This window comes from Globicephala melas, chromosome 3 (assembly GCF_963455315.2).
Source record: "Globicephala melas chromosome 3, mGloMel1.2, whole genome shotgun sequence".
Taxonomy (NCBI): Eukaryota; Metazoa; Chordata; class Mammalia; order Artiodactyla; family Delphinidae; genus Globicephala; species Globicephala melas.
The window spans coordinates 132,634,984-132,658,343 of NC_083316.1; the positions used below are offsets into that span (position 1 = coordinate 132,634,984).

At 46.1% G+C, this 23,360-nt stretch overlaps 1 protein-coding gene across 3 annotated transcripts in view; it reads right to left on the reverse strand.

Annotated features, from left to right (window-relative positions):
• The window catches only part of ADAM19 (ADAM metallopeptidase domain 19), an 88,929-nt gene that overhangs the window by 3,695 nt on the left and 61,874 nt on the right, over window positions 1-23,360 (reverse strand). For 2 of the 3 annotated variants that reach the window (XM_060296547.1, XM_030834245.2), the window contains 11 exons: window positions 22,259-22,436; window positions 18,715-18,804; window positions 16,088-16,283; window positions 14,719-14,827; window positions 13,301-13,505; window positions 12,482-12,559; window positions 12,263-12,371; window positions 11,079-11,223; window positions 10,149-10,233; window positions 9,638-9,862; window positions 782-934 (listed from right to left, as the gene is read on the reverse strand). In XM_060296547.1, the coding sequence (XP_060152530.1) occupies window positions 782-934; window positions 9,638-9,862; window positions 10,149-10,233; window positions 11,079-11,223; window positions 12,263-12,371; window positions 12,482-12,559; window positions 13,301-13,505; window positions 14,719-14,827; window positions 16,088-16,283; window positions 18,715-18,804; window positions 22,259-22,436 (1,573 nt within the window). Of the gene's footprint in view, window positions 1-697; window positions 935-9,637; window positions 9,863-10,148; window positions 10,234-11,078; window positions 11,224-12,262; window positions 12,372-12,481; window positions 12,560-13,300; window positions 13,506-14,718; window positions 14,828-16,087; window positions 16,284-18,714; window positions 18,805-22,258; window positions 22,437-23,360 lie in introns of those variants that run through there. The other variant, XM_030834244.2, reaches the window with a different exon arrangement.

A 23,360-nucleotide genomic window follows, 5' to 3' on the forward strand; every position in this document is an offset into this window, starting at 1 on the left:
CGTGCTATCAGCGGGGAGCTGTCCTCTGGCTTGTGACAGGTGGGCATGAGTGGCAGACTGTCACCTGAGAAGAAGGGTTTCCGCAGAAGTCTGTCCACATGTCTGCTCGTCCAGACCATCAACTCTGCAGTAAGAGGCATGGTGGCAGCCCCCAACCCCCAGCTGACAAGCCATTCCCCTCCTCCCTCCCAGCAAAGCTGCAGCTCAGTCTGCAGAGTTCCCAGGGCCTCGTAGGAACACAGGGAAGTGAGCCAGCTTCCTCACCTGCTCCCCTCTGCCCCAACTCCCAGGACTAAGACTAAGTCCCAGGACTAAGTCCCAGGGAAGATGTATTAAGAGGGGCCATTTGTGCACAGCCTACCGTAGGCCAGCGGTTAATGTAAATTAACTGCCTTGACCTTCACAGTAACCCGATGGGGTTGGCTATTTCTGCTTCGTAAAACCTCTTTCTAGATAAGGAAACGGAGACTCAAGAGAGTGATTTGCTCAGGGCCGCTCAGCTCAGCTCATCAGTTGCAGACCCAGGTTTGAAGCTACCATAGCTCAGCCTCCTAAACATCACCTTTCACATGAAACCAAAAAAGGGGGTGTGCAAGGGTCTCACCAATTTAAGGGACAGTTATGCAGGCACCAAGAAATGCTAAGCTTCTGTCCTTTGCTTTTGTTCTGGAAGTTCAGCACTACATCAAGAAGCATGAACTGGTCTGTTTTCTCAACTCTTATTTTTGTCCCCTGGATCCCTCTGCCCCAGCTTCCACCTCGAGTGTTTCTGAAGACTCACCTTTGGGGTAAGCACAGCCAGGGGCCGGGTCTGCTGAGGTCTAGAGGCAGGGGGCCACAGAATGGAGACACCACCTGGCCTGGGGAGACTCTTGCGGCCTGGCACCGGGTTAGCCGGGAGTGCCTTCTGGGGCGGCCGAGGCCTGGAGAAATCCTGGGGAGAAAGCCACAAGCCTCACTCAAAGGCCAGAGGGGCCTGTTCGAAAGAAAATGTTCTCAATATTTTACAGGTCAAAAGCAGATGAGAAAAGGGATATAATATTTAAAAAGAATGGTCCCTCCGGAGCCTGTGCTCCGCAATGGGAGAGGCCACAACCGTGAGAGGCCCGCGTACTGCAAATAAATAAATAAATAAATAAAAATAAAAAATAAAAAGAATGGTCCCATTTAAAAAGAAATTGTGTACATACATGTTTACATGCTCAGGAAAAAGCCTTTTTGGAGAGCAATTTAGCAGTATCTATTAAGATTAGAAATGATCATTCTCTGACCTAATACATAATTTCATTCCCTCTGAGAACTATTTGCACAGGTGCACAAAAATGAAATTGCAAGGATGTTCCTTGCAGCACTGTATGTGACAGCTAAAATAAACTATAAATAACTAAAATTTCCATCAACAAATTACTAAAATTATACAGTGATATATAAAGCAGCATTTCAAAAGAAGGAAGTAGATTGATAATGTGCTGAGGTGGAAAGATGGTCAAGAGTCATGGCAAGCTGCAGTACAAGCTATACAGGATAGTTTAGAGAAAATAAGTCACCCCACTACCCCCCACCAATGTAAATGCAGAGGTACAGAGGAAAGTCAGGAAGGATGAAGACCAAATTGATAACAGAGGTCAGAGGTTCAGAGTGGGCTGTGCATAAGGAGAGGGGTCGTCCAAGTGAACATTCAGTTTTTTAAACAAAGCATATATGTGTATTACTTGTGCAAATAAAAATAAAAATTGTAAAAAGAAGAAATCATATTTTCCGTATTGTTTGTCTATGGGTGGCACAGTCTTTCCTTTGTGCTTTTACATTACCTTCATGTTTTGCCCCCTTCTCAATAAGGTCTTCCCTGATGACCTTATTTAAAACTATAACACCCCCAAACACAACAATACACAATCAACAGGATGCAGCAAAAGCAGCCTAAGAGAGAAGTTCATAGCGATACAGGCCTTCCTCAAAAAACAAGGAAAATCTCAAATAAACAACCTAACCTACCACCTAAAAGAATTAGAAAAAGCAGAACAAACAAAACATAAAGTCAGCAGAAGGAAGATCAGAGAGGAAATAAATAAAATAGATTTAAAAAAATAGAAAAAAATAATCAATAAAACCAAGAGCTGGTTTTCTGAAAGGATAAATAAAATCGACAAACCTCTGGTCAGGCTCACCAAGAAGAAGGAAGAGGACCCAAATAAAATAAGAAATGAAAGAGAAGAAATAACTACTAACACTGCAGAAATATAAAAAATCATAAGAGAATACTATGAACCATTACATGCCAACGAATTGGACAACCTAGAAGAAATGGACAAGTTTCTAGAAACACACAGCCCACCGTAACTGAATCAAGAAGAAACAGATAATTTGAACAGAATGATCACTAGAAGTGAAGTGGAATCTGTTAAAAAAACAAAACAAAACAAAACTCCCTGCAAACCAAAGGGAGTGGCTTCCAGGATGGCTTCACTGAGGAATTCTACCAAACATACAAAGAAGAGCTTACACCAATCCTTCTCAAACACTTCCAAAAGACTGAAGTGGAGGGAACACTCCCTAAGTCATGCTATGAAGCCACCATCACCCTGATACTAAAACTAGACAAAGACACTAACAAAAAAGAAAACTACAGACCAATATCTTTGATGAATATAGATGCAAAAATCCTCAACAAAATATTAGCAGACTGAATCCAACAACGTATAAAAAAGACCATATACCATGACCAAGTTGGATTCATCCTAGGGTCACGAGAATGGTTCAACATATGCAACTCAGTCAATGGGAAACACCACATCAACAAAAGACAAAACTCACATGATCACCTCAACAGATGCAGAAAGAGCATTTGATAAAATTCAACATCAACTCATAATAAAAACTCTCACCAAAGTGGGTATAGACGGAACATATCTCAGCATAATAAAGGATATTTATGACAAACTCACAGCCAACATAATACTCAACAATGAAAAGCTGAAAGCCTTCCTGCTAAAATGTGGAACAAGAAAAGGATGCCCATTCTCATCACTTCTATTCAACATAGTATTGGAAGTCCTAGACAAAGCAATCAGACAAGAAAAAGAAATAAAAGGAAATTGGGAAGGAAGAGGTAAAATTGTCATTATATGCAGATGACATACTATACAAAGAAAACCCTAAAGACTCACACAAAAACTACTACAACTGGGACTTCCCTGGCAGTCCAGTGGTTAAGACTCCGTGCTTCCAATGCAGGCGGTGTGGGTTTGATCCCTGGTCAGGTAACTAAGATCCCACATTCTGTGCAGCACAGCCAAAAAAAAAAAAACTACTAAAACTGATAAATGAATTCAGCAAGGTAGCAGGATACAAGATTAACATACAGAAATCTGTTGCATTTCTTTACACTAATAATAAAATTATCAGAAAGAGAAGTAAAAATACAATCCCTTTAAAAATTGTATCCAAAATAAAAATACTTAGGAATAAATCTGATGAAGGAAGTGAAAGACTGATATGCTGAGAATTATAAAAAACATTGGCAAAGGAAACTGAAGATAATTCAAAGAAATGGAAAGATGCTCTTGGATTGGAAGAATTAATATTGTTAAAATGGCCATACTAACCAGAGCAATCTACAGATGTAATGCAACCCCTATCAAATTACCCATGACATTTTTCACAGAACTAGGGCAAATAATCATAAAATTTATATGGAACCACAAAAGACCCAGAGTTGCCAAACGATCCTGAAGAAAAAGAACAAAGCTGGAGGCATAACCCTCCCAGACTTCAGACAATACTACAAAGCTACAGTTATCAAACAGTGTGTTATTGGCACAAAAGCAGACATATGGATCAATGGGACAGAATAGAGAGCCCAGAAATAAACCCACACACCTATGGTCAATTAATCTCAACAAAGGAGGCCAAAATATACAATGGAGAAAAGACAGTCTCTTCAGCAAGTGGTGTTGGAAAGCTGGACAGCCACATGTAAATCAATATTTAGAACACTCTCTCACGCCATACACAAAAATAAACTCGAAATGTCTTAAAGTCTTAAATGTAAGACATGACACCATAACACTCCTAAAAGAGAACATAGGCAAAACATGCTTTGACATAAGTCGTAGCAATGTTTTCTTAGGTTAGTCTCCTAAGGCAAAAGAAATAAAAGTAAAAATAAACAGATGGGGCCTAATCAAACTTACAAGCTATTGCACAGCAAACGAAACCATAAACAAAATGAAAAGACACCTATGAAATGGGAGAAAATATCTGCAAATAATGTGACTGACAAGGGCTTAATTCCCCAAATATACAAACAAACAGCTCAATATCAAAAAACAAACAACCCAATCAAAAAAATGGGCAGAAGACCTAAATAGACATTTCTGCAAAGAAGACATACAGACAGCCAAAAAGCACATGAAAAGATGCTCAACATCACTAATTATTAGAGAAACGCAAATCAAAACTACAATGAAGTATCATCTCACACCGGTCAGTATGGCCATCTTCAAAAAGCCTGCAAACAATAAATGCTGGAGAGGGTGTGTAGAAGAGGGAACCCTCCTATACTGTGGGTGAGAATGTAAATTGGTGCAGCCACTATGGAAAACAGTATGGAGGTTCCTGAAAAAGCTAAAAATAGAGCTACCGTATGATCCAGCAATCCCACTCCTGAGCATATACCCAGAGTTTTATGGTGTCATGTCTTAATTCAAAAAGATACACGCACCCCAATGTTCATAGTCGCACTATTTACAATAGCCAAGACATGGAAGCAATCTAAGTGTCCATCGATAGATGAATGGATAAAGAAGGTGTGGTACATATATACAAGCAAATGTGCCATTTGCAGCAACATGGATGGACCTAGAGATTATTACACTAAGTGAAGTAAGTCAGACAGAGAAAGACGACTATCACATGATCCCACTTATATGTGTGGAATCTAAAAAATGATACAAATGAACTTATTTACAAAACAGAAACAGACTCACAGACTTAGAAAACAAACTTATGGTTACCAAAGGGGAAGAGGCAGGAGGGATAAATTAGGAGCTTGGAATTAATAGATACACACTACTATATATAAAAGAGATAAACAACAAGGACCTACTCTATAGCACAGAGAACTACATTCAGTATCTTGTAATAACCTATAACAGAAAGAATGTGAAAGAGAATATATATATATATATATATATATATATATATATATATCTGAATCATTTTCCTACACATCAGAATCTAACACAACACTGTAAACCAGCTATACTTCAATTTTTAAAAATTGCAACACTCCCCCAGTCAGCATTCCCAGACCCGTTTATCCTAATCTACTTTTTCTTTTTTGGTATATATCACTTATCCCATTCCACCATACTATACAACTTACTTATTTTTTATTTTCTGCCTCTCCATCCCCCACTATATAAGAAACAGGGGCAGGGGTCCTTTTCTGTTTGATTCAGTGACACAGCTCAAGCTTTAGAACAGTGCCTACTATACAGTAAGCACTCAACACGTATTAGCTGAAAAAATAATAAAACTCTGCACCCGTCAAAAAAATTTAAATAACTATATTTATTCTGTGATCCAAAAAAAATTTTAAGGGTCAAAGAATGGATCTCATGCCACCACCCACAGATCCCCAAGCTGGTGGGGTGCAAGAGAGAAGCTGATTCCACGGGTGAGAGTTCCAGTGCCTACTGTCCTGGATCGCTCCCCTTCCTGAGAAGATCACTAGCAAGCATAAAAATGGCTCAAAGGCAAGCATGAGGAGAGAATGGGAGTAAATCAGAGATCTTCTGAAAGCAGCTTCTCAGCCAGCAGAAAAGTGAGAGCAGAAATGAAAAAGAGCAGCAGATTCTCATGACCAAAGCGCCCCGTTGTCCAGCGCCATCCCTTCCCGGAAGGACAATGCGATCCCACACGCTTCCAGCCCAGAAAGCTGTCAAATCAGTGGCTGCTGGAGGCCAGGACAGAGACCTTCTGGGGGAAGCAACAGCTGGGGGCAGATGTCAGGATGCCGTGGGGAAATGCTGTGCTCCCTTGGCTGCTTTCTGTGCCAAACGAACAATTTGTGTGTGTGCAAGTGCACACGCAGGGCGGGTCATCTGGGCAGAAGCCTCATCAGCATGGCAACACTGGGCCTCCCAGAGCAGGGTCATGCACTGGCCACGTCGGCTTTGACCCAGCTCGGCTCTACCAGGGGCCTCACCCAGCACTGTTTTCTAGAGGCAGAAACTGTCCTTGAACCGCTCTGGCCCACTGCTCCTGTCCTCAGCGGGTGGCACCTCCATCAGTCAAGCTGCACAAACCAGACACTGGGCAGTTGTGTGTGGGGGGGTTTTTGTGGGGGGCGGGTTGTCATCCCCTCCCAACCCTTATCAGCAACTGTTCCCCTGTCTTTTCTCTTCTACACATCACTCATCAGCAACTGTTCCCCTGTCTTTTCTCTTCTACACATCCCTCATCAGCTTCACCCCATCACCGCTGTCACCCCCCCCCTGCTCCAAGCTACCATCACCTTTCCTCTGGACGCTGTTTAAACTTGTAACCCCTGCACCCAGTCTCATCCCTCGGATCACAATGCCGCTACAGTGAGCCTTTCATTCTTTAAAACTAATTTTTTAATTAAAGTATAATATACATAAAAAGAAATGAGTCATACAAGCAGATGAATCATCAGAGTGAACACACCTATGTAATCCTCACCCAGGTCAAACAATGGAAGATTAATAGTCTCAGAAGCATCTCTGGGCACCCCCCCAGGCACTCTGCCTCCCTCTTGCCTAAATGTAGCCCAAAGTGAGATCCCTGTAGATGGCAAATCTGTAGGGAAATTTCCCTGTAGATGGAAATCCCTGTAGATGTCACCCATGCTCCACCACTGCCCTGTTCCCATCAAATGCAGACCAAATTCCTAGTCCGTGCCTGTGGCACAGTCTGGCTTCCCCTGGCTCTCCAGCCTTTCATCATAGCTCCATGGGCCCCAGGCAAAGGGGCCTTGAAGTTCCTTCCATCTGTGGGCTCTCTCCATCACAAAGCTTCCCTACCATCAGGTCCCTGGTCCAAGAACCTCTCCCACCCCTCACAGCCTGCTCACCCTGCAGGTCTCAGCTCAAATGTCACCTCCTCACGGAAGCCTTCCCAGATTTCCCAGGCTAAGTCAAGTCCCCCATAACTCTCTTTGTAAGAATGCTGAACCTCTCCTTCATAGCACTTACCACTACTGTCACTACATGTATACCAGTCTCGTCCCCAGCAAGCTGTGAGCTCTGTGAGGTGGAGATGGCATCTGCTTTGCTAACCACTGCCTAGTACAGAGTAGAAGTTCATACACATTAGTAGACAGAATAGAAGAGGTTACGAAGCTTCACCCTCCACCTCTCCAGAGTGGTCCATGTCACCAAGCTAGGAGGTGGTGGAGCTGAGATCTGGAGAGCGTGAATTCCCCCAGGGCAAGTGGTATCTCAGCTCTGGGCTCCAGGGCCTAAGCCAGGACCTGACCCACAGGGTGGTGAAGGGTTTGGAGTCAGCCCTGGGTGCAAGTCCTGGCTACTCCACTTACAAACTGCCACCTTGGGGTAGCCCCTTCAACTCCATGAGACACAGCTACCCAACACCGAAAATGAGGGCAGCAGAAACTCTCTTCTTGGAATGGTTCTGAGGAAGGGGGCGGCGCCCCGATTTAATCCCCGCCGCCTGCTCAGAGAAGCTGCCTCCCACTCCCTGCCCTTGAGAAACCCCCATCTGGGCCCGGGCCCAGCAGAAGCCATGCTTGGCATGTGTTTTGGGATAACTTCCACCGGCCAGGTGGCCCTCTGAGCTCTGGATTCCTGCCAGCAGCCACCAGGGAAAGTGGGAGTCAGGGCAGGACATGGAGCCTCCAGGCTTCCCGTCCCCCCAGCTGGAGTCCACTGCCCCTGGAGACCCCTCCCCCAACCTACTGCGCGGCACCTTGGGGTGAGGCTGACACCATCTCCACTGAACAGGCCTCCAGTGTGGGTTTTTTAGGACCAGTGGTTTCAATGGACTGCTCCCTCCTCCTACACCTCTGTTCTTCCCATACCCCTGTCTGCACGTGGCTGCTTTCTCCCCTCTTCCTCCCTTTCTCTCCTCTTTCCTTCTGTTATGGGCTGAACTGTGCCCCGCCAAAATTCATACGTTTCCGCTCTAACCCCCAGTACCTCAGAATGTGACTGTATTTGGAGACAGGGCCTTTAAAGAGGTGACTATGTTGAAATGAGGCCGTTAGAGTGGGCCCTAATCCGGTCTGACTGGCGTCCTTATAAGAGGAAATGTAGACACAGAGAGACATCAGGGTGCACGTACACAAAGGAAGGACCATATGAGGACACGGCAGAATGCAGTCATCTGCAAGCCAAGGAGACAGGCCTCAGAAGCAACTAGCCTACTGGACTTCCAGCCTCCAGAACCATCAGAAGATAACTTCCTGTTGTTTACACCACCCGGTCTGTGCTGTTTTGGCCACCCAAGGAGGCTAACGCACCCTCCGTCTCCTCGTCCCTCCTCTACTCCTCTTGCTCTTTTCCCTTTCTCCTTCCCTCTTCTCTCCCTGTCAGTCTTTCCTTTCCCTTTCTGCATGGAATTTTCTATCCCCCCGCTGCCCCAGATGAGAAAAGTGGGATAGTAGCAGCTTCGCATCATCAGAGAACCAAAACTGATGCTCTCGGCTCTGCTAAACCATGACACTGCCATGTCCCAGGGACCCCCCCAAGACCCGGAGCCAACCACAGTCCTTAGGGGCAGAGACAGCCTGGGCCCCATGGAGCCCTCTGGACCATGCCCAAGAACAGCAGTCCCAGGAGGAAAATGGGCAAGTCCCCTACCCCACCTGAGGGGCTCCACACCAAAAAGCACAGGCCGCTCTGGAAGGCACCACGCCTGGCCACCGTCCTGGAAACATCTGTGTCTGTGCTACAGGAACTTCTGCCAGAAGGTAGAGCTGGAGCCATCAGACACACCGGGTGAACAGACTGCTGGGCAGGCAGCTCTGCTTCCAAAGAACACCAGTGGTGGGGGGATAGCCCAGCCCCTACTCAGCCCTCCCAGAGGCCCGGCCCCTTGACCAGCCTCCCAGACGAGCGAGGCATCACCACCGTATGTCCCTCAGTAAGACTTCCCGACTAGTGCAAGATACCAAGAGCCACAATTTGGTGGAATAAGTACTATGATGAGAGAAGTACAGAGGCACCAAACTCAGGCTTGGGGGTCAGAGAAGGCTTCTTAGAGGAAGTGGCATCTAAGAGGAGACCTAAGGATGAACAAGAGCTGGCCGTGCAAAAGGAAGTATATGTGGCAGAAGAAACAGCATTTGCAAAGGCCTAGAGGAGAGAAAAAAGACCATGGGGAACTGAAACATTAACTGAACATTAACATTTGGGGTGGAAGGTGGGTAGTGGCTTGTCACAGAAGAGGCCAACCAGGAAGGAAGTCCTCGGTAGTGTATTTCCTCATGCTCATCACCCTCACGCTCTGTGTGCCCTGTATCTACCAGAATGCAGAAAAGGCAGCCAGCCCATGAGTCAGCAAGCTCCCTCTTCCCAGCCTCTGTCATTCCTCATGGCTGATGGCCTGAAAAGTGATGCTTCCGGCCCAGGGTTGCTGAGAAACCACTTACCTGGGAGAGGATGCACTTTGGTGCGGGGGGCACTGGCCGGCTTGGGGGAGGCCTCCTGGATGATTCTTTCCTCTCTACTGGGGGTCCGGCCCCTGGGGAGTTCCTAGCAGTCCTGCTGAGGTGCGCTGGCAATGGCGCAGGTGGGGACCCACCATGCAGATAGTCCGCAGGGGGCCTGGGAGGAGGCTGGGAGGGCTTCCGTAGGGTTTCAGGGGTGTTGGTCACCTGTATGCATAAGACGAGGAATGCCTGAGACACAGGAACCCTTAATGCACTTAAAAAGTCAGGGGTGGTCTTGTGTGTCTCACTGACATGCACAGAGGCCTAGGATCCCAGAGGTCAGATGCAACGTTTAAAGTCATTAGGGGATGGCAGAACCAGCTGACCATCTCTCAAGCCAAGAAAGTGTCTTATCACCAATCCCGTGGGCCCACAGAGGCGCTTAGGAAAATCTAGCAGAGTCCTGAGGGACAAAGTTAAAGTGGCAAAGTTCATGGTGCAAAGCCCTTACCTTTCGCTTGCCCTGGGGTGTCTGCAACTTGAACGTTGGGTTGGCGTGGCCAGTTCCACTGTTCTGAGACACCCTGAAGGGACAACTAGTAACAAGGAAGGAGAGAGGAAGAGTAAAGGGGGTGTTGTTCATTGAGGATCAGTGCCTGACATCCCTCTGACCGAGGCATGGCAGTGAGCAGCTCAGTCATCCCAAGTCTGCTCTGGTGGAAGTGGGATGGGTCCTCCTGAAGCCCAGCTCCCTAGGCATGGACACGGTGGCCAATGGAAAACTCCCAAGGAAAGACAATTGGCCTCATACAAAGCAGAGTGTTCCTCAGCACCTTTCCTTCACCCTTTTAAGACCTTTCTCCCCCAAGAAGACGAGGATGTCACCAGCCATCAACCAATCTCCCTCAGGCGTCGTGCCAGGAGGACCTGGGATTTAAAATCCCCTCCGGAAAAAGTGTCATCTAATAGAGGACTCAGAGACTATACACCTTCAATATTCAAAGGAATGAACTGCTTAGGAAAAAAAATTACTCTGTCTTGAGCTGATGTCCAGCCACCCCTGTGATTGACGAGCTAGTCAGTTTTTCTCTGTTGCCTGCCTCAGTTTCCTGCCCTTTAAAATGGGGAGCAAATCAATTAGATAGATACACGCTAGCAAAGAGGTTTCATTTCTATTCCGACTTGAATTGGTGGGGGCATTCTGCTGAGAAGGATTCTGAAGTGATGACCAGGCTCAGCCAAGCTTACTTATTAATAAAAATCAGCTAGTAATGTCTGCCACGGTCAAGGAGCATGGCAGCAGCGGAGAGAGCGGCGTGTACCTGGCATTTGCCTTCCCCGAATTAGACCCACCACCACCAACTTCTTCACCAGGTACTGCTTATGGAAAGCTCTGTGATCTCCAAGTGGACCCCAAATCCTTCACGGTACCCCGTCATACCTGAACTGTTGCCTCAACTTGGAAGGGAGGGCTAGGGGCTTGAGGTAGCCCAGTTTGTTGTTCTGTTTACAGCAGCGGTACATCAGCATGAGGACCGCCAGCGCAAAGATGGCCGAAAACACACCGGCTACCACAGGACCAGCACCTTCCAGAAATAGAACCCAAGTGAAAGACTTAGAAGCGGTCTGAGCTTTAGCTGTGGATTTCAAATACTGTATTCCTGACACTCTTCAGATATTTGATCTTCATTTACATTGTATTACTTACTTTAACTTAAAAACTATAATAAAAAAACACACATTATGTCCCACTGGGAAGCCACTATTATTAGCTTAAACAACCAGGTCAACTTGCTTGGCACAGATCTCATAATGAAGCTTCTCCGGCCACTTTGCCTAATTGAAGAGAGTGCCTTTTAAGGCAAGGAGTTTCAGCTCTATTATTATTTACCACTAGTTTTCAGCCTGAATCATGATGTTCCTGGACACAAAGCAACCAACACAAAACACTGAGAGTCATAGATTGATGTAAGATTAGAACTTTCACACATAATCCACAATTTCACATTGGGTTTCACCAAACTGCCTCAATGTTCTCACAAATGATAAATCTAAATGCACAAAATATATATAGACCAGTGACCCACTACTTTTATGTTTTACATGTTGAGGTTTCTTCCTTAACAAAAAAAAAAAAGTTCTCTATTACTTTTTAAAAGCTTGGAAACCAAAGAGCTAGAATCCCTTAGATTTCCACTAAAAAAAACTGTAACATTTTCTGAGTTTCTGGTTCCTCATTTGAAGCTTTGTTCATCCAAGGAGATCTGAGCCACTATAACGTGCCCTAGGTTCGTGATTATTTTTAAGTGGCCGAGAAGGGGTAGTCGCCTCCACCGCCCCCCAGAAAGAATGTGATTATTCAGTAACCTGTGGTCTGTCTGAATCTCTCTCTAAGCAGAACCATGCCCCTCAATAGAAGGGACAGAGGAAGACCAACTGAGGCTGAGCCCCACACCAGGCTGCTAGCCTGGGCCACTCCTCCCACTCGGTGCCTCTTGTTCTCTCATCTACAAAATCAGGATAGTGATGCTGACTCGTCCTCTCTCTGCATCATGCCACCCGCCCCCATGGCACCCACCCCTCCTCACAAAGGTGGGCAGAGGCCCACACAGGCCAGGCACTCACTCTTGGGGGGCATGGGCCCGCTGTCGATGCTGCCCCCTTGGCCCGGTGTGTTGCAGAAGGGCGGGGCCCAGCCCCGGAAGCAATGGCAGTTCTGATTGTTGTTGCAAACCTGGAGCAAGGGCAGGGCAGAGGCGTCAGCACCCTGGAGAGCTCTGGCCTCCCATAGGGCCTGCCCCCTCAGTCATGGCAGAGGAGCCCCAAAACCCCAGGCACGCATACCCCGTGGCCGTGACACTTCTTCCCACAGCCTTCTGTTTCGAAGAACGAGGTGTTCCTGCACTGCCCCTCGAAGCAAATCTGTAATGAGGAAGAAGCCACTCAGTACAGCGGAAGGGACACTGGTTGGCAATTAGGAGACCGGGGTTTTGCACTCAGAACTTACAGGACTCAAAAAGGCAGCCTACTTCAGGGTATTACTGTGAAAAATTAAAAACAACCTAAAGAGCCAAGGACAGGATGGCAGTTAACTAAATTCTGCTATCACTTGTGTGATTAGGGAGAAAAAACCAAATATTATATTTTTAATAAATATGTGTTATTCCACTCTATATTACTATATGTTGGTGATATGTTAATTACTTAACTGTATATTAATATGCACTAATTGAAATATTATACTTAAAAATAATGACCATGGTGACAGCTGTCTGCTTTGTGCCAGGTAGTATACCAAGTGCTTCAAATGTTTTTTACAACATCATTCTCATAGTAAACTCTGAGACGCGGCCATTATTTTCCCCAGGCTTCCCTGACTCCTAGTCTAGTCCACTTCTCAATTCATAAGATAATTAATGATAAGGACAAAAGAGATAATAGCCAGCCTTCTAAATGGTTTACAGGGATTATCTCGTTTAACCCTTGTAACAATTCTATGAGGTGGGTCTTGCTCTTACTAACATGCTTATTTAACAAAGGAAGCAAACCACAGGGCCAGAGAGGTTGGGGAAGCCGGGACTTGAGCCCAGGCACCCTCGCTCCAGATTCACACTTTAGTCACTGCAACCCAGCGACTGAGTGAGGCTGGAGAAAGGGACTCACGTGGTTATGGCCACATTTGGTCCCGGTCATCACCAGGCCTGGGTCCAGCATGTCACCCTCCTCCTCGGGACCTCGGTAGACGTGGGTGCCCCGACATCGGATCTGCCTCCCGTTCATGATGATGGTGGTGTCGATGGGCACTGCATTGGACTCCAGGGGCCGGGCCTCAGAACTCTGACACTGGATCTTCCCACACTTGGCATCTCTGGGCCCGAGAGAGAAGGAGGGAAGGAGATGGAATCAGAGGCAGGGGAAGAGCTGGGGCACCAAAGAGCTTCAATCTTTCTTGACCAGGACAGCAGGCTTGGATGGGGGAGAGGCAAAAGGGCAATGAGTGTGCTGTAGGGACTCAGCAGGAAAGACCCCATGTGGACTGAGACCAAGGATAGGATGCTAGATCTTTATCCCCAAGCAGATCGAGGCCAGAGAGCTGGCCTTGGAAAGTCCTCTTTACTGCAAGGACAAGTGCCTGACCTGAGCAACCTGCCCCCTTATGCTCCTTGCACCCCCATGCACTCGAGTGCTGCAGCCAGAAGCCTGGTGTCATCCCCGACTTCCCATACTCCCTCCCTCCTATATACCTACTCTAATTCACACCACCATCCTTCCTCACCTGGACACCAGGAATCTGTCTCCCTGCCTCCAGTCTTGCCCTATAAGAGTCTAATTTCCAAACTGCTCTCAAGCCAAAGTCCAAACTCCCCTAGCCATGCATTCGAGGCTTCTCATGATCTGGTCCCTGCTTAACTAGCTATGCTCATTTCTCAGAAGCCCCCTCCCCACTGCACCCCAACATTATACTTTAACTATATCAAATTGTTATCAGTTCTTCCTACCAAGGATTTTTCTCTACTCATCTCTCTGCCTGGTACACTCTCCCAGGTACCAGCGCCATTCCCCATCCTGTTCAACTGGATAATTTCTCCAAATCTCAGCTTAGGCATAACTTCCTTTGGGAGACCACCTCAACCCACTAACACTTCCATTATTACACCGTATTGTTATGTTCCATGTACTCAGCACAGTATCTGGCACATGGTAGAGCCACAATAGATAGTGGATGGGTGGGTGGGTGGATGGATAGATGTTTGAAATGAATGAATGAATGGGTGAATAACAGGCTGTTCAGATGAGGGTATAATTCGTACCCTGTGGAAATGACCCAAGAGGGCTGATGCCCCACCCTACTGTAAGAAGGCCCCAGAAGGAGGTTGGACCAGCTTTCTAGGAAGCATTGCCATCTGTGCCCTCCCTCGGACTCCCTTGGGGCTGAATGGCACATTGCCAAAAGGGCCTGGAACAGATTTATGTAAAGGCCCAGTTTGGGGCCAGCCAAGCTGCTGAGAGGGCGGGAGTGAGGACGGAGCAGGAATTGCTCTGTCACCCTCATCTCATGGGGTCTACCCTATGGTCATCACCTCATGTTGCACTTCTTGTGTTTCCCATTCATGTCCTTCCCACAGTTTCCAAAGGTGTCCCCTGCCACATTAACCTTCTCGAAGCAGAGATCTGGAGCGGGCCGGGCTCCTGGGTGGGCAAGAAACATTTATCAGTACACTAGCCAACGTTAGCAGAAGCCAGAAGCCCCCAAAGGGCAAAATCAGAAGGTTAAGAAAGTTTTAGGGGAGGGAATTCTCAGCCTGTTCTTTCTTTACCCCATCAGTTATTCGACCCCCACCTCCTCAAGACCTACTCATAGAAAAAGGTTTTACATCAGTTCTTTATACCTTATTGGGGTTTTATATCTGTGGGAGGTTTGTGTGCTAAGCCTTCTCTCTAATGAAGAAGGCCTGTCCCACTTCAGGTTTTTTACTAAAGGTAATACCTGCACAACATTTTAAAGAATAAAGCATGTCTTTCAGTTTTTTCTACCTAGTCGTTCCAGCTCCTACTTTCCTACAACCTGGTGAAGCAATCTTAATTAACAGTGTATCTTCTAAAGGTAATTTTATCTCTACCGTCTAGATACAATTCTTGTGTATCTTCTAGAGATAATCTATCCAATAAAGAATGGCAGCATAGTCTATTCACTGGTCTGCGTCTTGCATTTTTCACTTAATTTATCACGAGAGATTTTTTTTTTAATTCAGTACATACAGAGCTGCCTCCTTTTATTCAGCTGTATAGTGTGGAGGTACCAGAATTACTTTAATTGGTCCCTACTGAAGGATTTATAGGTTGTTATTGGTATCACTAACAATGTTGCAATGAATATCGTTGTAAATCTATCTTCACATAAACGTGCAAGTGCAAATGTAGGATACATCCCCAAGGAGCAGTATGGATGAGCCCAGTGACAGGTGCACTTAAAATTCTGGTATCTCCAAACAGCTTTCCGTTGGGTTTGTACCTACCTGTTTTCCCACACCCTCCACAACTATATTATTATTGTTCTTGTTGTTACAGTATTATTACCTTATTATATTAATTCTTCAGTCTTTGCCAATATGATACATGAAAAAAATCCCATCCCTCAGTTGTTATAATTTGCTTATAGCTTAAGGTCATTTGCATTTCCTTTTCTGTCTCCATCCTCTGCCATTTCTGTTGGATTATTCTTATCCACTCACCCACTCTGAGAATTTAAAGCATCAAAGAACAAGGAAGAACACTGCCTACTGCCTCTCCCTGAAAGTCTACCCTGAGGCAAGGGGTTTGAAAAAAGGTAATATCTGGAAATGTTGTTTTAAAGCCAAGGATTCTAAGCTACCCAGAGTGCCTGAAGGGGGAGGCTGGCTAGGAAGCAGTGGGGTGGGAGGAGGGCCATTCCCCCCAGGAGAGCCTTACCAGGACCCCACAGCTGCTGGCACTGCTCCTGGTAGGTAAGGCACATGCCATTGTAGCAGTAGGCCTGGCCACCCTCGCAGGGGGTGCCGTCCATCTGGTAGAAGTTGGTGGGGCAATGGGGGGACTTGCCCGTGCAGAACTCCGGGAGGTCACACTGCCGCGCCTGCTCACGGCACAGTGTGCCAGGGGCCAGCAGCTGAGCCGAGGAACGAGAGCAGAAAAAAAGGTCAATCTGCCACCTGCCCTCAACCCTCCCAGCAAGGGCTCATGAGCATCACTCTCGTGGAGCAGAATTTCCCATTACCATTATTTCGGAGTGCTTTTTACATGACCTCATTAGCTCAAATCACCATCATTCATCTAATATGAATAGTGACTTAGGGTTTCGAGGTGTTTTCACAAATGCTAACTCTGCATAGCAGTCTTAAGAAGTAGGTAAAAAATAATATTTATGCAACAATTTACAGTTTACTAAGTGCTTTAGTAATCACAGCTACTTTATGGAGCTCCCACTTAAGTGCAGTACAAATATTACTTCATTTAGTTTTCATGATAGTCCTATGTAATATAATTATCCCTATTTCACAGATTATGAAATCTGAGGCGAAAGAGGTTAAATAATGTCTCCAAAGTCTCATGGTTAGTAAGTGGCAGAAGAGCCAAGCCCAGTAATACATATGTAGAGATACACACACACACACACACACACAGAGTAGCATTCATACGTCTTTTTTTTTTTTCATTCATACATCTTTGAATTTACAAAGCACTCTGGCAATGATACATCCCCGTTACTGAGCCAAGCGCCAGGCTAAGTATGTTACACCTATTCAAGTCGTGAGATCCTCACAATATCCATGAGCTACATATACTGCTATTTGCCTCATTCTGCAGATGAAATAACCTGATCAATAGCACACCTTGGGCAACTGGTAAACACTGAGTTTCCACTTGAGTCTTCCAGCCTCCCAGGGTGGTCAGAGTTATTAGTACTCTTCCCGTCTTACAGATAAAGAACCTAGGCTTGGATGGGTAATCGGCTGCCCCAAATCACACAGAGGGCTTGAATTGAAGGCCTCAGACTCCAAGCCTCATCTTTTCCCACACACTTCTCTCCAGGAACTCCTTTTCAAGATCCAAGCTGATATCCTGGGACTGGGAGATGGGCGCTCTCCACACTCACTCTCAGGCCTCAGCCTGAGACTTGAGGACCTGACCCCAGCTAGCACAGCCTCCCTGGGGGACGCCGGGTGCATCCTAGAGTCAAACCAGATGGCGTGGGAGTTCCCCTGAGCCAGGCAAGGAGAGCTACGTCTGAGAACAGCACCCCTCCACACTCCCGGGTGACTCCACGCCACCCACAAGGCCCTCCCAAGACAGAAGGCAAGAATGGACCAGCTGAGCAGCTTTCTGACAGTCTCAGTTCAAGGGTGGCCTCAGGATGCATCTCTCCACCTGAGAGCAAGATGGAGGGGAAGAGGACCCACCATGGAGCCAGCCTGCCTGGGTTCAAATCCCAGCTCCTTAACCAGCAGTAGGACCTTATGTTTATGCACCCGTGAGGGTAATAACCCTCTCGTGGTTATTGCTAGAAGGTCATGCTAGAAGGAATGTTCTAATAAAGTACTTGAACAGTACGCAGAACATCATGAGCCCTCAGCAAGTGGTAGGTGGAAGCACAGTCCACAATCCTATCCAAAACCCTGGGATCAGATGGGCTTCAGACTTTACAGATTTTAGAAAGCAGACACTACACTGATGTACATACATATGTGTGTATGTGTGTGTGTATATATATATATACACACACACACGTACACATTACATATGTATGTTACATAACCCACCAGCAAGGCCTAGGATTATACTTTTTAATCACACACATTAATATTTCTGCAATGAAATATAATATTCACTTTAAGTATGATTTTTTTTAAGACTATAATTAGACTCATGTCAATTCAGGTCAAATTTTGCCACCAATAAGTTAAAAAAATTTTTTTGAGTTTTCAGAACTTCCTAAATTTCAGAATTATAGATAAGAGACTGTAGACCTATAGTAATATTAGTGGTAAAAATGATGTGATCTTTCACATCAATATTAAGAGAGTGGGCTCCAGAGTCAGGTCAGCCTGGTTCAGCCTCCTCCTGCTGTGTGACCCCAGAGAAGCCACTTATCCCTTCTGAGCCCCAGTTTTCTCATCTTAAATTGAGGATATTAATACACATCTCATGGGGCTTTTATAAGGATTGAATGAGATGACATATATAAAATTCTCTGTACCATGCCTGGCACCTAATAAGCAATTCATTAATGTTAATCAAAACTGTGATGAAGACCATTATGAGTTCCAAATAAAATCAAGCCTACTCTTTCTGGACACTTTTCTTTTTTTAATCTCCCATCTTCCAGGAGGCACACACAGCCCTCTGGGACGATCTGAACTCAGTGAGGCCCAATATAGAAAAAAGGTAAACTTTGTTCAAGGGCCCTTTCTAGCTCCATGTTTCTGAAACTTTGATGCCACCACTTCCCCAGGATAGAGGCTGAATCCTGGCCATTACCCCCCAGCAGACTCTTGGACTGTTAGGTCAGAACCCTGGGCAGGGAGGAAAGGGCCACTTACCTTACACCGGTGACAGCAGGAGCCATGGGCACACTCTGCCCCCTCTCTCAAGGTGCAATTAGAGGCATTGCAGCAGGGGTTATCACATTCCTGGGGAGGCAGTGGGAGGGGGCGTGAGCCTCTGGGGCAGCAGGGCAGGGATACAGGGGACTAGGCAGGGTGAGGGCCTTTACCCCCTACCCTGCCCCACAGGCCCCTGGGAAGTCTCCACCAAAAAATCACTTTATAGCTTTATCATTAAGGTAATACGTATACATCGTAAAAACACACATATGCATAATCATCAGTAACACACAACTTGACACAACTACATTTTGTATTTTTCTAAGCACTTTCCTATATACACACAGACATATACTCATTTTATAAAATCATAGTATCCATACTGCTTTTTTTATTTTTTATTTTATTTTTTTATTTTTTGGTAAGCAGGCCTCTCACTGTTGTGGCCTCTCCCGTTGCAGAGCACAGGCTCCAGACGCGCAGGCTCAGCGGCCATGGCTCACGGGCCCAGCCGCTCCGCGGCACCTGGGATCTTCCCGGACCGGGGCCCGAACCCGTGTCCCCTGCATCGGCAGGCGGACTCTCAACCACTGCGCCACCAGGGAAGCCCCATACTGCTTTTAACATAATATGCCCATTTCTCCTTGTAATCATGGATTCTTCTAAAACATGGTTTTTAGCATAGTATTACATTATATGGAAATTCTGTGATTTGGTTTTCTCATCCCCAACACAACATCCAGAGACCATGTCTTCTACTGCTGTGCCCCCCACACTCCTAAACCTTACTATCTGATAAAAAGAGGCCATCAGGAGTCAGGGCATGCTGGAACAACTCCTGAACAATTTATGTCAGCCCCCGGGCCTGCTTCCCCAGACTTCTCTTGCCATCTGCTGCTCCTCCTCAACCCTCACTGGCCTGGACCCTTCTCTAGGGGTTCCATGCTATCCTCTCTTCCTTCCTGCCCTACGGGTCCTGATTTGCTGACATACAGAATGAGATTTAAAAAGAGGACGGGACTCCCCTGGTGGCACAGTGGTTAAGAATCCGTCTGCCAATGCAGGGGACGTGGGTTCAAGCCCTGGTCTGGGAAGACCCCACATGCCATGGAGCAACTAAGCCCACGCACCACAACTACTGAGCCTGCGCTCTAGAGCCCGTGAGCCACAACTACTGAGCCCACACACCACAACTACTGAAGCCCACGTGCCCTAGAGCCCATGCGCCGCAACAACAGAGCCCATGCGCTGCAACTACTGAAGCCCAAACATGCTAGGGCCTGCATGCTGCAACTACTGAGCCCGCATGCTGCAACTACTGATGCCTATGGGCCTAGAGCCTGTGCTCTGCAACAAGAGAAGACACCGCAATGAGAAGCCCACGCACCTCAACGACTGAGCCCACTTGCTGCAACTAGAGAAAGCCCGCACGCTGCAATGAAGACCCAACGCAGCCAAAAAATTAATTAATTAATTTTTAAAAAAAGATGACTTTTATCTACAAAACAGAAATAGAGTTACAGATGTAGAAAACAAACTTATGGTTACCAGCAGGTAAGGGGTAGGATAAATAGGGAGATTGGGATTGACATATACACACTACTCTCTATATAAAATAGATAACTAATAAGAACCTACTGTATAGCACAGGGAACTCTACTCAATACTCTGTAACAGCCTATATGGGAAAGGAATCTAAAAAAGACTGGATATATGTATACATATAACTGATTCACTTTGCTGTACACCTGAAACTAACACAACATCGTAAATCAACTGTACCCCAGTAAAATAGGAAAAAAAAAAAAAAAAGATGATGAGATGCCCAGTGACTCCAAATGTCCCTATCACACCCCTACTATAGACACAGGCCCATCCATGGGTCCCTCACAGCAGGATTATGAGGCACAATTATGCCCATTTCACAAAAGGGGAAACCGCAACTCAGACAAGTCCAGTGGCTGCTCAAGGCACATACCTGGCAAGTGTTGGAGCCGAATTCAAGCCATGTCTGCCTGGGGCCCACCTCGTGCTTATTAACCATATCATAACCATCACTGTCCAGGTCTGGCTTGTTGGAGAGACACATGCCACCGCCTGACTACAGATACTCATCCACCTGTCTCCCCCTCAGAGAAGGAATAAGGGCACTTTGTTTCCATGAATCTCCTACCACCCTGGGCTGCAGGTAGACCTGTGTTCCTTCCCTTCTAGCACACCATGTTTCTTCTCACCCTAAGGCACGGTTCCTCCTCTAGCTGCAATGTGCCTTGGACTCCCTGCGCTCCTCGCTAACGCCTCCCTCAGCCTTCGGCTATGGGGTCAGAGGTCACACTCCCACCCGAGTAGGGCAGTTCCCCTCACATTACATATACTCCTAGCATCATGCCATTGGCCTTCCTAGCACTTACCACAGTTGTATTTATACATTTTTGCAATTATTTGGTCAATGTGTGTTTCCCCCACTGGACTATACCCTCCATAAGGACAAGGACCATGTCTATTTTTTCTGCCTATCTATTTTCCTATCCCTGGCACATGACATAGTACCACATACTCAGTAAATATTTGTTGAATGAGACGCTCCTCTGAATATAAGCCAACTGGCCAAGCCCGCTCACAGTCTGCTCTTCAACCCCACCGGGCCCGCCGTGATAATACAACTCTCTCCTTTCTGAAGGGTCTGGGCTGATCTCTCTGAACTCGTGGTGTGGATGGTGAGCCTTTACCTAGTCCTTGTTTTATTACGAAAGTTACGTGCTGGCATTAAAAAAAAGTCAAACCATGGAGAGGATTAGAAAATCAAAGAGTCTTATCCCACATGTACAGACCCTCAATCTCACCCACATAGTTTATTCTGAATACATAGAATACTCACGCATTCTCCCACAAATTATTTTGCATGTTAACGTACATATTTTCATCCTTCAAAAAACAGATATGAAACTATTCAGTTCTGCTTTCTGCAGAACAGCGAGCATCTGTTAAAAGTGAGAGAGCTATGCTGTACGCCCACCACTCTCATTCTGAAGATTATAAGGAAGGAAAGAGCTTGTACACCAAGAGTTCTGCTCCTTCTTCCTCCTAGAAGCCCCTTTCAGACTTGCCAGTACTTCCTACATCCCCTTCCTTTCAATCATCTCTTCTCCAGGCCAAACAGCATGAGCTTGTTACTTTAAGCATCCTTGTAAGGCCCAGGTTCAAGTTCATATATCTGGCTGCATGGCCTCAGAATAAATTCAGTGCAGCTGGAGGGCCAAGGAGGCCACCTGTGGCTTCACTGGCAAAGACTGTGGTTTCTGGGTAGACCTGATGCTCACAATCTGAACATAAACAATGTCAACTTCAAACCGGGAGAGTCCATAGACATGGTCCATATTTAAGGCTTACCCCCCACATCTTATTTGTGACGGGGTCTTTGATAGCCACGTGTGTGCAGGAAATGCCTATGACTAATTTTTCGCTTGCATTCTCTTTAACCTTGAGATTTGAAGCCAATGCAAAGTCTTCCCCCCCCACTAGCACCAGCACAACAGCTTACCTCCTCCTCTCCACAGTCACACTCTTCCCCATCTTCCAGGTACCCATTTCCACATCTCTGGCCTCCATACAGCGTCCTGGTGTCCGGCATGTTGGAGAGACACATCCCTCCGCCTGACTGCAGATATCTGTCCAGCTCCTTCCTGTTGCATCTATTGAACACTCTGGGAAAGGGGTGCCTGGGAGAAGAACAAGGTTGGAATTAGCTGGGAGTCTGAGCATCAAGCAGCCAGAACAGCATCAATCCTGCCGCCCATGAGGCTGATTCCAGCTGGACTCAGACCCCTATAGTCCCATATGCACATATATTCTGCCCCCCTAGAACATCACCTGTACATTAATATTCTAAGAATTAAGAAATATTAACCACCCCATAATGCTTTTTTTTCTCACGCCCCATGGAGGATTTACTTGAGAATTTGAAGCAACAATTTCAGCCGTTTTCATGAAGGAGTTGCAATAAATAAAGGATAACTAGTGTGTCACAATAGGTCTCTTGAGCCTTAGAGCTGAATAAAATACCAGCCAACCCAAACTCTTCCTGAAGCTGATATTAGATGGAGATTTTCTTAGAACAGAAGACCAGGCCAAAAAAGGCCAAGTTCAAGGGTTTAATTTCTTTGTTGGGCCAGTGATCTGATCTCTGTTCTAAGGATGCAGGCAGCACTCCAAACTCAACCAGCTAACTCACAAACACATGGTCTTTAATCACAAGAATATAAAAGGTCCTGGATCCCGCTATTGGGAAAAAGAATCAAAAGCCGCACACTCTCTGGCGGCAGGTCCGTACCACAATTTGGGTCTGTAAGGGAAGAGTTATCCTGATCCCAATAATCTAAACCAACTAAAGGTTAAACACTGGAGGGTTTTCTTCAGTTGTCAGGAATGTCACAAAGAACTTGTTACTAATAATTGTTAAACTATTGTTTAACAATTGTTTAACAATAACTGTTAAACTACTAAATTTTGTGAACAGCTTAAAAACAAATATAACTCTCTCAACCATTTGTCTACAGATATGCTTTTTAGATTGAGAGAGAAAGAGGTGGACTTAATGGTGAGCTCACAGGGATTTGAGCGTGACCCATGGAGTTGTCCCCTGC